Source organism: Bos taurus, chromosome 28 (assembly GCF_002263795.3).
Source record: "Bos taurus isolate L1 Dominette 01449 registration number 42190680 breed Hereford chromosome 28, ARS-UCD2.0, whole genome shotgun sequence".
NCBI lineage: Eukaryota > Metazoa > Chordata > Mammalia > Artiodactyla > Bovidae > Bos > Bos taurus.
The window spans coordinates 24,995,924-25,011,163 of NC_037355.1; the positions used below are offsets into that span (position 1 = coordinate 24,995,924).

A 15,240-nucleotide genomic window follows, 5' to 3' on the forward strand; every position below is an offset into this window, starting at 1 on the left:
CATTTTAAACATGTATGCAGAGAACATAAAATATATATATAACTTAAATAACCATAAGAAAAGTATCTGTGTAACTGCTAATCCAGTCAAGAAGAAAATGATTCATTGGTAGATTCAAGAATGGGTACTTAAAGGACTGATTGGAAGGATGGAGTAAGTATATCATTCTGATATACTTTTTTAACCACAATAGAAAAAATAGTGAAGTATAACAATTACTTTCAGTTCTTGATTATTCAAAGTGCATTTAATATTCTGAAATGAATCCTTCCATTTTTCTGCCCATCATTCAGCACTGTTTTGACAGCCTACCTCATGCCAGGCACCAAAGATAGGCTCCTCTCAGAATGAAGAGCCTTTTAGAAGGGTCGGACAGTCTGGAGGGGTGACAGCGCTGTCTGAGTGGGTTGAATTGGGAAAGAGAGATTCTCAGACCAAGGACAGGAGAGTGTGGTAATGATAATGGCTCAGATTCCAGATCTTTCCCTGCAAGTCTCATAACTGCTGCATCCTTGACTTGTTATATTAACAAAAACCCACCAAAGGGAATGCTCATTATCCCCATTTTATAAGTGAAGAGATTGAATCAGAGAAGTTCATGGCTAGTAAATGATTCAACCGGAATTCAAAGACAGGCAGTCCCAACTCCAGAGGCTGTATTTGTAACTTCCATCCTCTTGCATCAAAAATCTGAAAAAGAGACCTTTTTTTTTTTTTTTAATAAGTCATTAAACATGGAAAAGTAGTCTTTAAAATGCCATAAATATGTATAGACCTGAGCTAGTCTAATTTAACCTTATACATAGTTTCGATAAGATGATTAGCTAGTTTGAAAACTCTTTCCTTATACATACTATCTTGTAACATTGTAGGAATTGAGACAGCCAGGCTTTCAAAGTTTATTCAGTATCTGCAGTGGACCTGGAACTATGTAATAATACACTGTCAGTTACATGTTTTCCTATAATTGTTCCATTTGAGATTATTGTGTTCATTGTGTAGAGATGGGAATTTAAAAAGAAAAACAAAAGACCAGACTCAGAAATCATCCCAAGTGAGGGTAAAGTATCCCAATCATATCCAAGGGTAAAGGATTTCTAAGAAAGTGTTATGTCCTAGCAAAACTAGGGTAGTTAGTGTTCCTCAAATTTACTGACATTTTAGGTGGGGTAATTCTTTGCTATCTGTGTATTTGTTACCTGTTGCTTTATCTGTTGTAGGCTGTTTAGTGGCCTCCCTGGCCTCTTCTCACTAGCTAGCAAAAACGCACACACATACATGCATACAGTTGTCATAACTCAAAATAGTGCTAAATATCCCCTTTGGCAAAACCATCCATGATTAAGAACCATTGCCTTAGATTGTTGTATTGTTTAGTCACTAAGTCATGTCCAACTCTTTTGCAACCCCATGGACTGTAGCCTGTCAGGCTCTTCTGTCCATGGGATTTCCTAGGAAAGAATCCTGGAGTGGGTTGCTGCTTCTTTATCCAGGGGATCTTCCCGACCTAGGCATCGAATCCATGTCTCCCGTATTGGCAGGCAGATTCTTTACCACTGAGACACCTGGGAAGTCCTGCCCTAGATCACCAATAAATAAAAAATTATTCACTGCTATCTTGCTTAAGTAGCCACAAAAATAATCCTATGTTTTATTGGATATCCAATTAAAATGGTAAGTAATAGCCTTCTGATGTAGGTAGACATGCATTCCCCAATGATTCTAGTTAGACATGATTCTCAGAGGCCAAATTAAAAATGACATTTTCTAAGAAGTACTTAATTCATACTCACAAAAACTCAAATGGTACAGAAATGTGGTGCGAATATCTTTTTTTAGAGGAAACTAGCTGTTACAGTTTTTCTATTGAATTAATATTGTTAGTGATTTTAATATTCACAAAATTTTTTTGTAAAAAAAAATTTTATAAGTTTTACAAAATTTAAGGCTTTTAAAACATACTACTTTTACAGCTTGCTTTTTAACTTGGATTTTTCAATGTCTGTAAATGCTATTGTTTTAATAGCTGTATCATATTCCACTGTATAAATAACCCTAAATTTTAACTATTATTTAATTGGAAGATTCCATTTTTCTCTCTTTTGATATTACATATTATTGTAACAATGAAGATTCTTGTGTACACGTGCATTATAAATAATTATGCATGTGTGTAGTAAAATAAATTAGCAGTGCAATTGTTGGGCTCAATTTCTTGGGGGGGCTCAATTTTAATAGGATTCTGAGGCAAAGCTTTTAAGATGTATTGCTCTAGGATAACTTAATTTCGTACCTCAATTTTTATAGGTCTTTTTAAAAGCAGAAGATCTGAGAATAAATGTTAACCACAACTTAAAATATGTTTTTCCTCCTCTGATTCTCAGGAAAGAATGGATTAATTAGGAGCAGAAAAAAGGGATAAGTTACACTCCAGGGCCTGTTGTCCCAGTTTTTAATTACTAAAGCTTACCAAAATCTTGTCAAGATTCATTGTTCTGAATTTAAAAAAAAAAAAAAGTAAAACTAGCTCTTCCGCGCCCCTATGCAATTCTGTAAAGCTTTGGGTCTAATAATCTTGTTCCTTCCACAGATCGAGTTATACAAAAAGACAAAGGCCCATATTATACACACCTTGGGGCAGGACCAAGTGTTGCTGCTGTCAGGGAAATCATGGAGAATAGGTGAGGAAATATGCTTCCCTGTTAAAATCATTGATTATTGGGGACCTAACTCAATGCAGAGATATACTTTCTGGGAACAAACAGGAGGTGAATGGAAAACCTTCAGGAATATGAGTTGGATGTTTCTTAGCACCCAGGAAAAGCCCAGTGTCCTGGTGTTCCTGCCAAGTCATTCACATGAGCCATTGGGAACTCAATAAAGACCCTCACGAAGCAAGGCTGTCTTTGTTAAATGCAGACATACTTATTTTCCTGTTACTGTATAATCATAGAAATAGTTAAAATTACCTTTGTCAACACTACATTCACATTGGTTTTGCTTGTCTTGGAGCCAGGCCATTTTTTAAAAAAGTGATCCTTAAGGACAAGTAAATAGAACTGGACAACAAAAATATCTGCCACACACAAGTACATTTTTAACAAAGTTATTATTATGAGGAGTGTTTGATTTTTGTGCTTCTGTAAATCTTATTCCCATAACGATGTTAAAAGTTTATTTCAATGATTTTCCATTCACTGTGTTTCATACTTAGGTATGGTCAAAAAGGAAATGCAGTAAGGATAGAAATAGTAGTGTACACGGGGAAAGAAGGAAAAAGCTCTAATGGGTGTCCAGTTGCTAAGTGGGTAAGTATTTTGTACTTATACATTTTCCAAAATGGATTTACTCTACATAAAAACTAAGTCAGTAATTTTTTCCATGAAAACATGGACTAGGAAAATACCCACTTCCCTTATTCCCAAGGAAATAAGGAAGCTATCTGTCTTAGCCTGGGCTTTTTATATTAATGAACAAAAGGGTATGGCATTCCTAATCTGTATGTAGTGATCTAGAGTCATCATTCTTACCAGGTTTTTTTTGTTTGTTTGTTATTGTTGTTACTTTTTAGAGAGTGTAGAGTGCTCTTATAATTAGACAGCATAAATAAATAGTAAGTAAATATATATGTATGTGTTTTACTTGCTCAGTCATGTCTGACTCATTGCAACCCCATGGACTATAGCCTGCCAGGCTTCTCTGTCCATGGAAATCTCCAGACAAGAATTCTGGAATGGGTTGCCATTCCCTTTTCCAGGGGATCTTCCCAAACCAGGGACTGAACCCAGGTCTCCTGCATTGCAGGTGGATTCTTTACTATCTGAGCCACCAGGGAAGCCCAAGAACACTGGAGTGGGTAGCCTATCCCTTCTCCAGGGGATCTTCCCAACCCAGGAATCGAACCAGGGTCTCCTGCATTGCAGCCGGATTCTTTACCAGCTGAGCTACCAGGAAAGCCCATTTGTTTCATGGGGCCACCTTAATGAAGGTCATGCAGTATTGAAGGCAAAATCAAAAATTTTACAATATATTTCCAAAATTATTTCTATAACTACTTTGAGTTTTCTAAAACTGTGGTGCTATCAGAGGTAAGAACTGGATTTAGCTTCTTTTGAAAGTTCTCGACAGAGAAACAATGTCATTACCTGCCTAGCCAAATGTATATTTTCAGGAAGATATTCACATTTACAAGTATGTTGATCAGTTTCTTTGGAAATTTGCACTAAAGGATCATTTGAGATCCTGTCCTATCATTTGTTTGTAATGACGACTATCATGATGATAATAAATAATAACAGTAACCACTACCTTTCATTAAATATCAGGCACCATGTTAAGTACTTGACATACATTGCCTCATTAATCCCCACAGAGGGACTCTTAAGATTTTGGAAAAATAAAACTCATTATTTTTATGCCCATTTCAGAAGAACAAAAAAACATTAAAAAAAAAAAAAAAAAGAGGGTTTGGACCTGGCTATTCCTGAAGCAAGACGATTGGTGCACCTGCATCTCTTCTAGAAAACTGTATGTCTTTGTTTTGTTTTTGTTTTTGATCTGGCATGTGGGATCTTAGTTCCCTGACCAAGGATCAAACCTATGCTCCCTACAGGGGGAGCACAGGGAATCCTAACCGCTGCACTGCCAGGGAAATCCCTATCTTGGTTATTTTTCAACCAACCTCTGGAAGGTGACAGCAGTGATAGCACGAGAACTGGGCGTGAACACTAAGTGTGTTAGAATACTTCCAGTTTCCTCAGTCTATTTGGAGTGCATAGTCTTGTCAAAATATCAAGTGATTCTCTGCACATATAACACTACTCCAGACAGCGATGTAAATCTTTGTAGCACCCCTGAAGGCTCCCTTTGCCTGCTCCCCATTGGTAACTCCATGTATAATAACCACTATTTTAACCTCCATGTCTATAAAGATCTTTTAGATAGTTTCTATAGAATTAGAGCCATACAGAATGTACTCTTTTGTATCTGTCTCCTTTCCCTCATCATCTATAGAACATGGGTTCAATAGTTGGAGATACAGAAATCATGTGATACTACGAATTGACTTGATAATAGAAAATATATTTTAGGATGGGGAGACGACAGGAGCCTGCATCTCTGATACCAGTAGAACTGCTGTACGATCTAGTTTCCTGATCAGGGATTGAACCTGGGCCCCCTGTTTTGGGAGCTCGGAATCAACCTCTGGGCCATCAGGGAAGTCCCATCCTCAGGCTTCTTAAACCTGGATTTCTCTAACATAACAGAATTTTTTGGTTTTCACGTCTTTAAAACCTATTAGGAAGTTTTCTGTTTTGTGCAGTAGAATTGAGTCCCAAATAAGATACCTGCCTTTAATTTGTTCAGTGTGGGTGAATTTGGAAGATAAATAGAATTTTAGGATGAGAAAGGTAAGTGAAGGAACTTGTATTTATTGAGAACTTTTCATTGGCAGGCTCCAGGCTAGATACTCGGGATACAAGTGTGAATTAAAGTTTATCAGTCATTTCATTGTGTAGATGGGAAGAAACTGGCCCTGAGACATATCAGCTATCACAAACACATTTTGGACTAAAGTTCGCTTACTCTGTAGTAACACGAGTATTTCCTGGAGTCATCTTGCTTCTCAAGAACTAAAATTTTCTGAAATGCTCCCTAGAAGTGTAGAATTTTCCCTGATGCTTCCTTCATGTTAGTGTTTGAGGTGACTTGGAGCGGGATGATGTCAGTGTTTGTGAAGTCCTGTTTCCCAAGGATCAGCTTCTTGTCTTGCTGTGTACACTCCTGTCAACTCAGCTGTGAAAGTTACATGGTTTTCCACAACATAAACCCAAACAGGTCAATCACCGCATGTAAGAGTTTTGATGAAGATAAACCTAAACACTGTTTCACTTCAGTTCAGTCGCTCAGTCGTGTCCAACTCTTTGTGACCTCATGAATTGCAGCACGCCAGGCCTCCCTGTCCATCACCAACTCCCAGAGTTCACTCAAACTCATGTCCATCGAGTCGGTGATTTAGTGATTTTTATATTTTATTCACTCTTGAAAAAGTTGTTGTTTCAAAACATTTTAAAGTAATAAATAATACACATTGTCCATTTTTTTCTGTTGCGTTATTTGGCTTCTATTGATTTTTATAGAAGGTTCTTTAGAAAATTAACCATTTGTGATAAGTTGCAAATATGTTTTCTGTTTGCTTTTTTTGTTTTTTGTTTTTTGTTTTTAAATTTGGGGGATCTTAGTTCCCTGACAAGCGATGAAACTCAAGCCCCTTTCAATGGAAGCATAGTCTTAACCACTGAACAGCCAAGGAAGTCCTTCTTTGTCATATTTTTTTAACATTCTGAATTTTAAATGAGATGAAAATTTAAGTTAAATTTTTAATGAAAAACTTTGCTGTTATGGCTCTGCTGCTGCTGCTGCTGCTGCTAAGTTGCTTCAGTCGTGTCTGACTCTGCGACCCCATAGACGGCAGCCCACCAGGCTTCCCCGTCTCTGGGATTCTCCAGGCAAGAACACTGGAGTGGGTTGCCATTTCCGTCTCCAATGCATGAAACTGGAAAGTGAAAGTGAAGTCGCTCATTCGTGTCCGACTCTTTGCGACCCCATGGACTGCAGCCCACCAGGCTCCTCCGTCCATGCGTCTCCAGACAAGAGTACTGGAGTGGGTTGCCATTGCTTATGACTTTAGTGTATCTTAATTAGAAAAACTTTTACAACCTCTAGCTTATAAATATTTTTCACATTTTCTTTTTATAATATTTGAATGGTTTCATTTTTCTTTTTTTATTTCATTTTCATACACCTACTTATTTTATTCCTCTTGTATGTAAAATGTTAGTCACAACTTATGTTTTTTCAACTGACTACCCAGTTAAACAACACTACTTACCTAAATAATTGTTCATCTACTTCCTATTGATATATTTGTTCATATTTAGATTTTGTATTCTACCACATTGTTATGTTTCTCCTGCATCATAATCAACTTATTCTGATTATTTGGGTTTAAAAATGTATTTCATATCTGATAGAGCTAATCCTTCAGCAATTTCCTGACTCTTCTTGCCTTGTTTATTTTTCCATATGAGTTTATAATCACCAGTGTCTTTGTAATAATAAATTTCTTTTGATATTTTGATTGAAATCATTGGCGAGAGAATTTGGAGAATTTACATTTTTGACATTTAGTCTTCTGACCCTACATGCTATCCTTTTCTGTTTGTTGATGTCTTTCTTTGTCCTTCTGTAGTGTTTTTTTCCCCATAGTTTACATGATTCCTGTTTTTCAATTTATTTCTCTTGTGTATCTCAGGTGTACAATCATATAATATATAATGACAAATTTATATTCCCCTTTAAAATTTAAACTAGTAAATTCTTTTTTTCATTTAATATGCTTATTCTAATAAAGTAATTCCAAATTTAAATTTACTTATCTTTTTCCTCTTTTTAGTAGAGACCTTCCAGAGTTTTCTCCTTAAGGGTCATCAGGGAAGGCCTCTTTGGGAGAGAACTTTTAAGCTGAGAACTGAGTGACAAGAAGGAGGCTTGTATGCAAAGAATACCCCTAAGAGCATAAGGAAGAACATTCCTAGTCAGAGAAAAAAGCAGGTACAAAGGTTGAGGGAGACAGTACATTCTTTAATAATCAGAAATCTAGTGAAGTAAAGGAGGTAGAGAATGGAAACAAGTGAATGTGAACTGTTGGCAGAAGCAATAGCCTAAATGGTTTTATTAGGCCATCGTGAGTTTTAGTCCATGAATATGAAATCTTTCAAGTATTTTAACTTGGGATATCTTAAAATCCCTATGACTTCCCTCGTGTTCCAGTGGTAAAGAATCTACCTGCAATGCAGGAGTTGCAGGAGACCCGGGTTTGATCCATGAGTCGGGAAGATCCCCTGGTGGAGAGCATGGCAACCCAATCCAGTATTCTTTTAACTGTTAATTAATTTATTTGGCCGTACCAAATCTTAATTGGGGCACTTGGATATTGAACTCGGGCCCCCTGATTTGGGAGCATGGAGTCTTAGCCACTGATCCACCAGGGAAGTCTCCACTCCAGTATTCTTGTCCACAGAATCCCATGGCCAGAGGAGTCTGGTGGGCTACAGTCCATGGGGTCTCAAAGAGTGGGACACAACTTAATGGACTGAACATGCACGCATGCACACACACACACACACATGTTATCTATCTGGTTTATGTTTTATAAAGAGCATTCTGAGAAGGAAATGGCAACCCACTCCAGTATTCTTGCCTGGAAAATCTCATGGACAGAGGAGCCTGGTAGGCTACAGTCCACAAGGTCGAAAAGAGTCAGACACAATTTCACTTTCACTTTTAAGCTTATTTAAGTATTATTATTGATGAGCTTTATTGTTGGTGCTTTACAGATTACTCAGATTTAGTAGCTCTGAGCGACAAACATTTATTATCTCATCAATTTTGTGAGTCAGAAATCTGTCTGTGGGAACTTAGGAGGGTGCTTCCAGAAGAGGGCTTCATCAGTTCAGAACTTGACTGGAGAGGAAGTTGCTAGAGTCTACTTCCCATGTCATTTGCAGGAGGCTTTAGTTATATTGTTTATTTGGATATGTCAGGTCTTAGATGCGGCACTTGGGATACTTGTTCATGTGGAATATTTCATTGCAGTGCTCGGACTCTCTAGTTGTGGCATGAGGACTTAGTTGTCCCATAGTTCCCTGACCTTTGATGGAACCCAGGTCTCCTGTACTGCAAGGCGGATTCTTTTTTTCCCCCCAAACTTTGAACTTTTTATTTTGTGTTGGCATATAGCTGATTAACAATGCTGTGCTAGTTCCAGGTGAACAGCAAAGGGACTCAGCCATACCTATGTGTGTATTCATTCTCCTCCAAATCCCTCTCCCTCCAGCCTGGTGCATGACTTTGAGCAGAGTTCCATGTGTCATGCAATAGGTCGCTAGAAGGATTCTTAACCCCTGGATTGCCAGGGAAGTCCCAAGACTCACTTTCTTATCATAGGACTTCTTAAGTGTTTTCTCAGTCATAGCAGTTTATTTTTCCCCAGGGTGAGTCAATCAAAATATAACAAGGAAGCCACAATGTCATTTATGACATTAACCTCAGAAGTTGCTGCATAGCTGTCCCTTATTTAGTGTAGGAGAGGACTATGAGGAGACAAAATATTAGGTGGTGGTGATGATTGGGGGCATCTTGGAGAGAGGCTATTCATAAAATTCAGTATCACTTCTTCACTAAAAATATCAATATGCTAAGTGAAAGTGTCAAGTCATTCACTTGGGTCTGACTCTTTGCAACCCCATGGACTGCAGCCCGCCAGGCTCCTCTGTTCATGGAATTCTCCAGGCAAGAATACTGGAGTGAGTAACCATTCTCTTCTCCCGGATATCTTCCCAACCCAGGAATAGAACCCATCTCCCTCACTGCAGGCAGATTGTTTAGCTTCTGAGCTATCAGGTAAACCCGCATCAATATGTTTAAGATACTACATTGACATTATAAAATGTAACTATCTTCCTTAGCTCTAGCTTCTCAAAAAGGCAAAAAAACGTTAATCTGTAGATCTTAATTCACAAAATAATGCTGTTAAACACCAACATTCTTCATTATGGAATATTTCAAGAAAAAAGGTAATAAAGTTAGAGTTTACCTATAATTATAAATTGAATACACATCAAGCTACTACCTGGAGAAGGAAATGGCAACCCATTTTCCAATATTCTTGTCTGAAAAATCCCATGGACAGAGGAGCCTGGTGGGCTACAGTTCACAGGGTCACAAAGAGTCGGACGCAACTGAGCACACAAGCTACTACCTGGTGAAAAATACAACATTGCTAGGTTCTCAGAGACCCTAAGAACCATCTCCCCACCTTTTATATTTCCTTATGGTACGGTTACTGTGCTTTTGTATTTTGCCCCTACATCATACCTTGCACATTTGTAGAAATAAGGAGTAAGGATTGGTTCCCAATATTTGACACTGATAATTTACATAGGTTTGTTAATCTGTATCTGTTTGATATTTTTTTACTTACTTGCTTTTAAGTAACAAAGCATGAGGAGAAGGAAATGGCAACCCACTCCAACTCCAGTATTTTTGCCTGGGAAATCCCATGGACAGAGGAACCTCGGAGACTACAGTCTATGGGATCTCAAGAGTCAGACAAGACATAGCAACTAAACCAGCAAGGCATGAAGGTATACTCATGGCAGCTGGCTTCCCCTTGACTAAGTGATCCAAAAGAGCAAGGTGGCTGAGTTAAGTGGTAGGATTTTGGATGATTCTTCCTTTTTTTCATCCCTTCTCTAGAATAACAGTAATGCAAAAAAAAAAAAAACAAAACAGTAATGCAGTTCAGTTCAGTTCAGTCACTCAGTTGTGTCTGACTCTTTGCGACCCCATGAACTGCAGCACGCCAGGCCTCCCTGTCCATCACCAACTTCCAGAGTCCACCCAAACCCATGTCCATTGAGTTGGTAATGCCATCTCCAACCATCTTATCCTCTGTCGTCCCCTTCTCCTCCTGCCCTCAATCTTTCCCAGCATCAGGGTCTTTTCAAATGAGTCAGCATCAGGTGGCCAAATTATTGGAGTTTCAGCTTCAACATCAGTCCTTCCAACGAACACCCAGGACTGATCTCCTTTAGGATGGACTGGTTGGCTCTTCTTGCAGTCCAAGGGACTCTCAGGAGTCTTTTCCAACACCACTGATAGAATTTTTAGGTTGCATTGCAGAATTTATATATATATATATATATATATATATATAGTATTGCCTTAAACTTACTTTTCATCTTGCATACTTTACATTTATCCTGTATTTGATATTAAACATTAACCTAAATCAAGCATTTTGTGATTTGATGTATATTTTCTCGTGTGTGTGCAGACTTACGTGTGGTAATAGTGGTTGAATTCTTTTTAAGATATTTATTTGTTAATTTTTTATTTGGCTTCACTGGTCTCAGTTGCAGCATGTTGGATCTAGTTCCTCAACCGGGGATCCAACCCAGGCCCCCTGCACTGGCAGCATGCAGTTTTAGCCACTGAACCACCAGGGAAGTCCCTAGTGGTTGAATTCTATCCTACTTTTATCATTCTGCACTTGCCTTCTTTTCTTGAAGGGAGTTGTTAGGGTTAGGTCACACACAGGAAGCCTAACAACATATTCTAACTGGGAGCAGAACTTTCTAAGCCAATCTCACTATATTTTGCGTTTGTTCTTAAAAACAGTTTTAATCTTTTCTTCAAAATCTTTCTTCTTTGCTAGGTGGTCTTTAACACTTTCCCATAATTGTTAATTTTTGACAGACGTTTCTAACTCTTCCTTCTGTCATTTTGTGTCTTGGCAGGAAGTAGTTATATCTTCTTATTCAGTAAATTTTGATGGAAAGGGCAATATAGTTTCTTTAATATACTAAGCTCTGTTAATGCCCTTTACTATAAATGACTCAAATGCTGAGAAATTCACACCAGGCCCAACCAAGTTCATGGGTTTCCCTACCTAGGATTGTTATTAGTCAGTAGAGCAGGTGTGACAATGTGTACTACTGAATGTTTTATTGCCTACTTGGGTGTGAAGTGATCAGAGTTTTTAGGGTGTTTTGTAAATGAAGCTGATGTATCTAAAGGTTTTAAAACCATCTTGCCTTGATTTAAACACATATCTTCAAAGACTTCCCTTTTTATGAATTCCTTTCTTCCAAGATTTTGACTCTTAACCTGCCTTGATTGTCTTCAGGCTACACCACAGTGCTGCTTATGTCTGTGCCCAGATCAGGCACTCTATGTGTATTACCATGTCAGAATAATAAACAGGCAGTCATGGGCTGGCTACTATCTGCAAAATCTTGCTAATGTGAAAAAAACCATTTAATACTTCAGTGATTAAAATTGGGCAAACACCAGAGGGGTTGGTACTGACTTACTTTTCACTGTTCTTTCTTTTTTTGTTATAAAACATTTTTCTTCACTACTGTTTACCAATGTACCGTTAGAACTACTTTTATGTTTGCTTACTTGTTTATAGTAAGATCAAATTGCCAACGTCTGTTGGATCAAAGAAAAAGAAAGAGAGTTCCAGAAAAACATCTACTTCTGCTTTATTTACTAAACCAAAGCCTTTGACTATGTGGATCAGAACATATTGTGGGAAATTCTTAAAGAGATGGGGATACCAGACCACCTGACCTGCCTCCTGAGAAATCTGTATGCAGGTCAAGAAGCAACAGTTAGAACCAGACCTGAAACAACGGACTGGTTCAAAATCGGGAAAGGAGTATGTCAAGGCTGTATATTGTCACCCTGCTTATTTAATTTATATGCAGAATACATCATTCGAAATGCCTGGCTGAATGAAGCAGAGAGAAATATCAATAACCTCAGATGCAGATGACACCTTCCTTATGGCAGAAAGCAAAGAAGTAAAGCGCCTCTTGATGAAAGTGAAAGAGGAGAGTGAAAAAGTTGGCTTAAAACTCAACATTGAGAAAACTAAGATCATGTCATCTGGTCCTTTCACTTCATGGAAAAATAGATGGGGAAACAATGGAAACAGTGACTGAGTTTGTTTCTGGGGGCTCCAAAATTACTGCAGATGGTGACGGCAGCCATGAAATTAAAAGATTGTTGTTCCTTGGAAGAAAAGCTATGACCAACCTAGACAGTATATTAAAAAGCAGAGACATTACTTTGGCAACAAAGTCCATCTAGTCAAAGCTATGGTTTTTCCAGTAGTCATGTATGGATGTGAAAGTTGGACTGTAAAGAAAGCTGAGCGCCAAAGAATTGATGCTTTTGAACTGTGGTGTTGGAGAAGACTCTTGAGAGTCTCTTGGACTACGAGACCAAACCAGTCAATCCTAAAGGAAATCAGTCCTGAATATTCTTTGGGAGAACTGATGGTGAATCTGAAACTCCAATACTTTGGCCACCTGATGTGAAGAATTGACTCATTTGAAAAGACCCTGATGCTGGGAAAGATTAAAGGTGGGAAGAGAAGGGGACGACAGAGGATGAGATTGTTGGATGGCACGACTGACTCCATGGACATGAGTTTGAGCAAGCTCTGGGCATTGATGATGGACAGGGAAGGCTGGCTGGCTACACTCCATGGGGTCACAAAGAGTGAGACACAACTGAGTCACTAAATTGAACTAATTGACTTGCTTATAGAATTCATTTTTTAAGGAAAGTTTTTATTGAACTGTAAAATACACAAAACTACACAAATCATAAGTGTGCAGGCCACTGAAGTTTTACAAAATCAAATCATCTAGGTTAAGAAATAAATCATCACACCAACTCCAGAAAACCTCTCATGCATCCAATCACCACCATCCCTCCAAAAATGGGGTTGAAGTTCATTAGCTATAATATATAGGACATATTTAAATTATTATTTTTTTTTTTACTTATTTTTTTTACTGGGGCTTCCCTAGTAGCTCAGACTTTAAAGAATCTGCCTGCAATGCAAGAGACCCAGTTTCAATCCCTGGGTCGGGAAGATCCCTGGGAGAAGGGAATGGCAACCCACTCCAGTATTCTTGTCTGGAGAATCCCATGGACAGAGGAGCCTGGTGGGCTGCAGTCCATGGGATCGCAAAGAGTAGAACACAACTGAGCAACTAAGCATAGCACATAGTCAGTTTACAAGGCTGTGGTAGTTTCAGGTGAACAGGGAAGGGAAGGAAGAGAAGAAAGATTTAAAGGTCTTAATCAGTGGATGATTTTGGGTTTTGAGAGGTGGGGACGGCCTCCATCATTTTGTATTGAAAATTTAACTCTAATTTTCTCTCACGGTTATGGATAAACTCAAAAAGTGATCTCTCTTGGGTAATTAATGTAAGCCACACTTGACATAAATGGCTCCTAGCTTTAACTATAGTCTATTCTGCGGACCATGGATTTTTGTTTGAGCTTATGCAGGAACCTAGTTGCCTTCGAAGAGAAGGCAATGGCACCCCACTCCAGTACTCTTGTCTGGAAAATCCCATGGATGGAGGGGCCTGGTAGGCTTTAGTCCATGGGGTCGCTAAGAGTCGGACATGACTGAGCGAGTTCACTTTCCCTTTTCACTTGCATGCATTGGAGAAGGAAATGGCAACCCACTCCAGTGTTCTTTCCTGGAGAATCCCAGGGATGGGGAAGCCTGGTGGGCTGCCGTCTATGGGGTCGCATAAAGTCGGACACGACTGAAGTCCGCAGTTACCTTCGCATCTTTACTGCTAAGGTTAATATTACAAGGACTATTTAATTTCCTTTCTTTAAATTGTGTAATAAAAATAGGGGGACATATGTATTCTTATCGCTGATTCACATTGTTGTATGCTGGAAGCCAATATAATATTGTAAGGCAATTATCCTCCAATTAAAATTTTTTAAAAATTTAAAAAGAACAATAAAATAACAGTAAAATTAAATTCAGTGTTAATTTGTATCCACGTAGAAAATTAAAACTCCATATTAAATTTCAAAACAATTTAAAATTTTGAAACACATCTTAGTTTTCTCCTTTAGAGATAATGATTTTTAGCAATTTTGAGTATACCCAAATGAAGACTTAGGATGTTAAAAATTGGGTACCTGCTGAAGTATGTTAAGCAGAAGAGTGAAGTCAATATATTAATAATTCTCCAACTTCCTAAATTTCAAGAATGTTTGATTAAGTGAACATAGGTTTTTGTTTTGTTTTGTTTTTTTTAGCAGAAACTAGTCGTGAGATTTTGCTTCTCTGCATACTGAAATGGAATATATAGCTCAATTCTTCAGGAGTGGTTTGAATTCACTATTAGAAATTTTTTTTAAAATAGACATCAAAGAACTAGTTTACTGTAAGAAAAAAATTGCTGGAAATGGATAAATTTTTCCCAGTTTTTAAAAAAAAATTTTAATTGGAGGATAATTGTTATACGAGGTTGTCTTGGTTTTCACCATCACCAAATTCTTAATTCATGATAAAGAATAAATCTCTTTCTTATTGTTGAAACATTTAAATAGAAAAAATATATTAATCTACTGGTGAAAAATCTATTTTGTCATTGTTAACTAGCAATTAAAAATAACTACCTTGATTAAATTTGCATTTTAAGTAGTAAAATTAGGTTTCTTTATATATTTATTATCCATTTTTATTTCTTCTATGAATTCACTCTTCATAGCCTTTTTTTGTTGATGTTATTTTTTGTATTTTTATAAATAACACTTTATCATATATTTGCCATTATCTCA

General features: G+C 37.7%; 1 protein-coding gene across 4 annotated transcripts in view; it reads left to right on the forward strand.

Annotated features, from left to right (window-relative positions):
• TET1 (tet methylcytosine dioxygenase 1) overlaps positions 1-15,240 on the forward strand; it is a 136,819-nt gene that overhangs the window by 88,528 nt on the left and 33,051 nt on the right. For all 4 annotated transcript variants that reach the window (XM_024986938.2, XM_024986939.2, XM_059882668.1 and 1 more), the window contains 2 exons: positions 2,591-2,681; positions 3,215-3,308. In XM_024986938.2, coding sequence (XP_024842706.1) covers positions 2,591-2,681; positions 3,215-3,308 — 185 coding nt within the window. The remainder of the gene's footprint in view (positions 1-2,590; positions 2,682-3,214; positions 3,309-15,240) is intronic.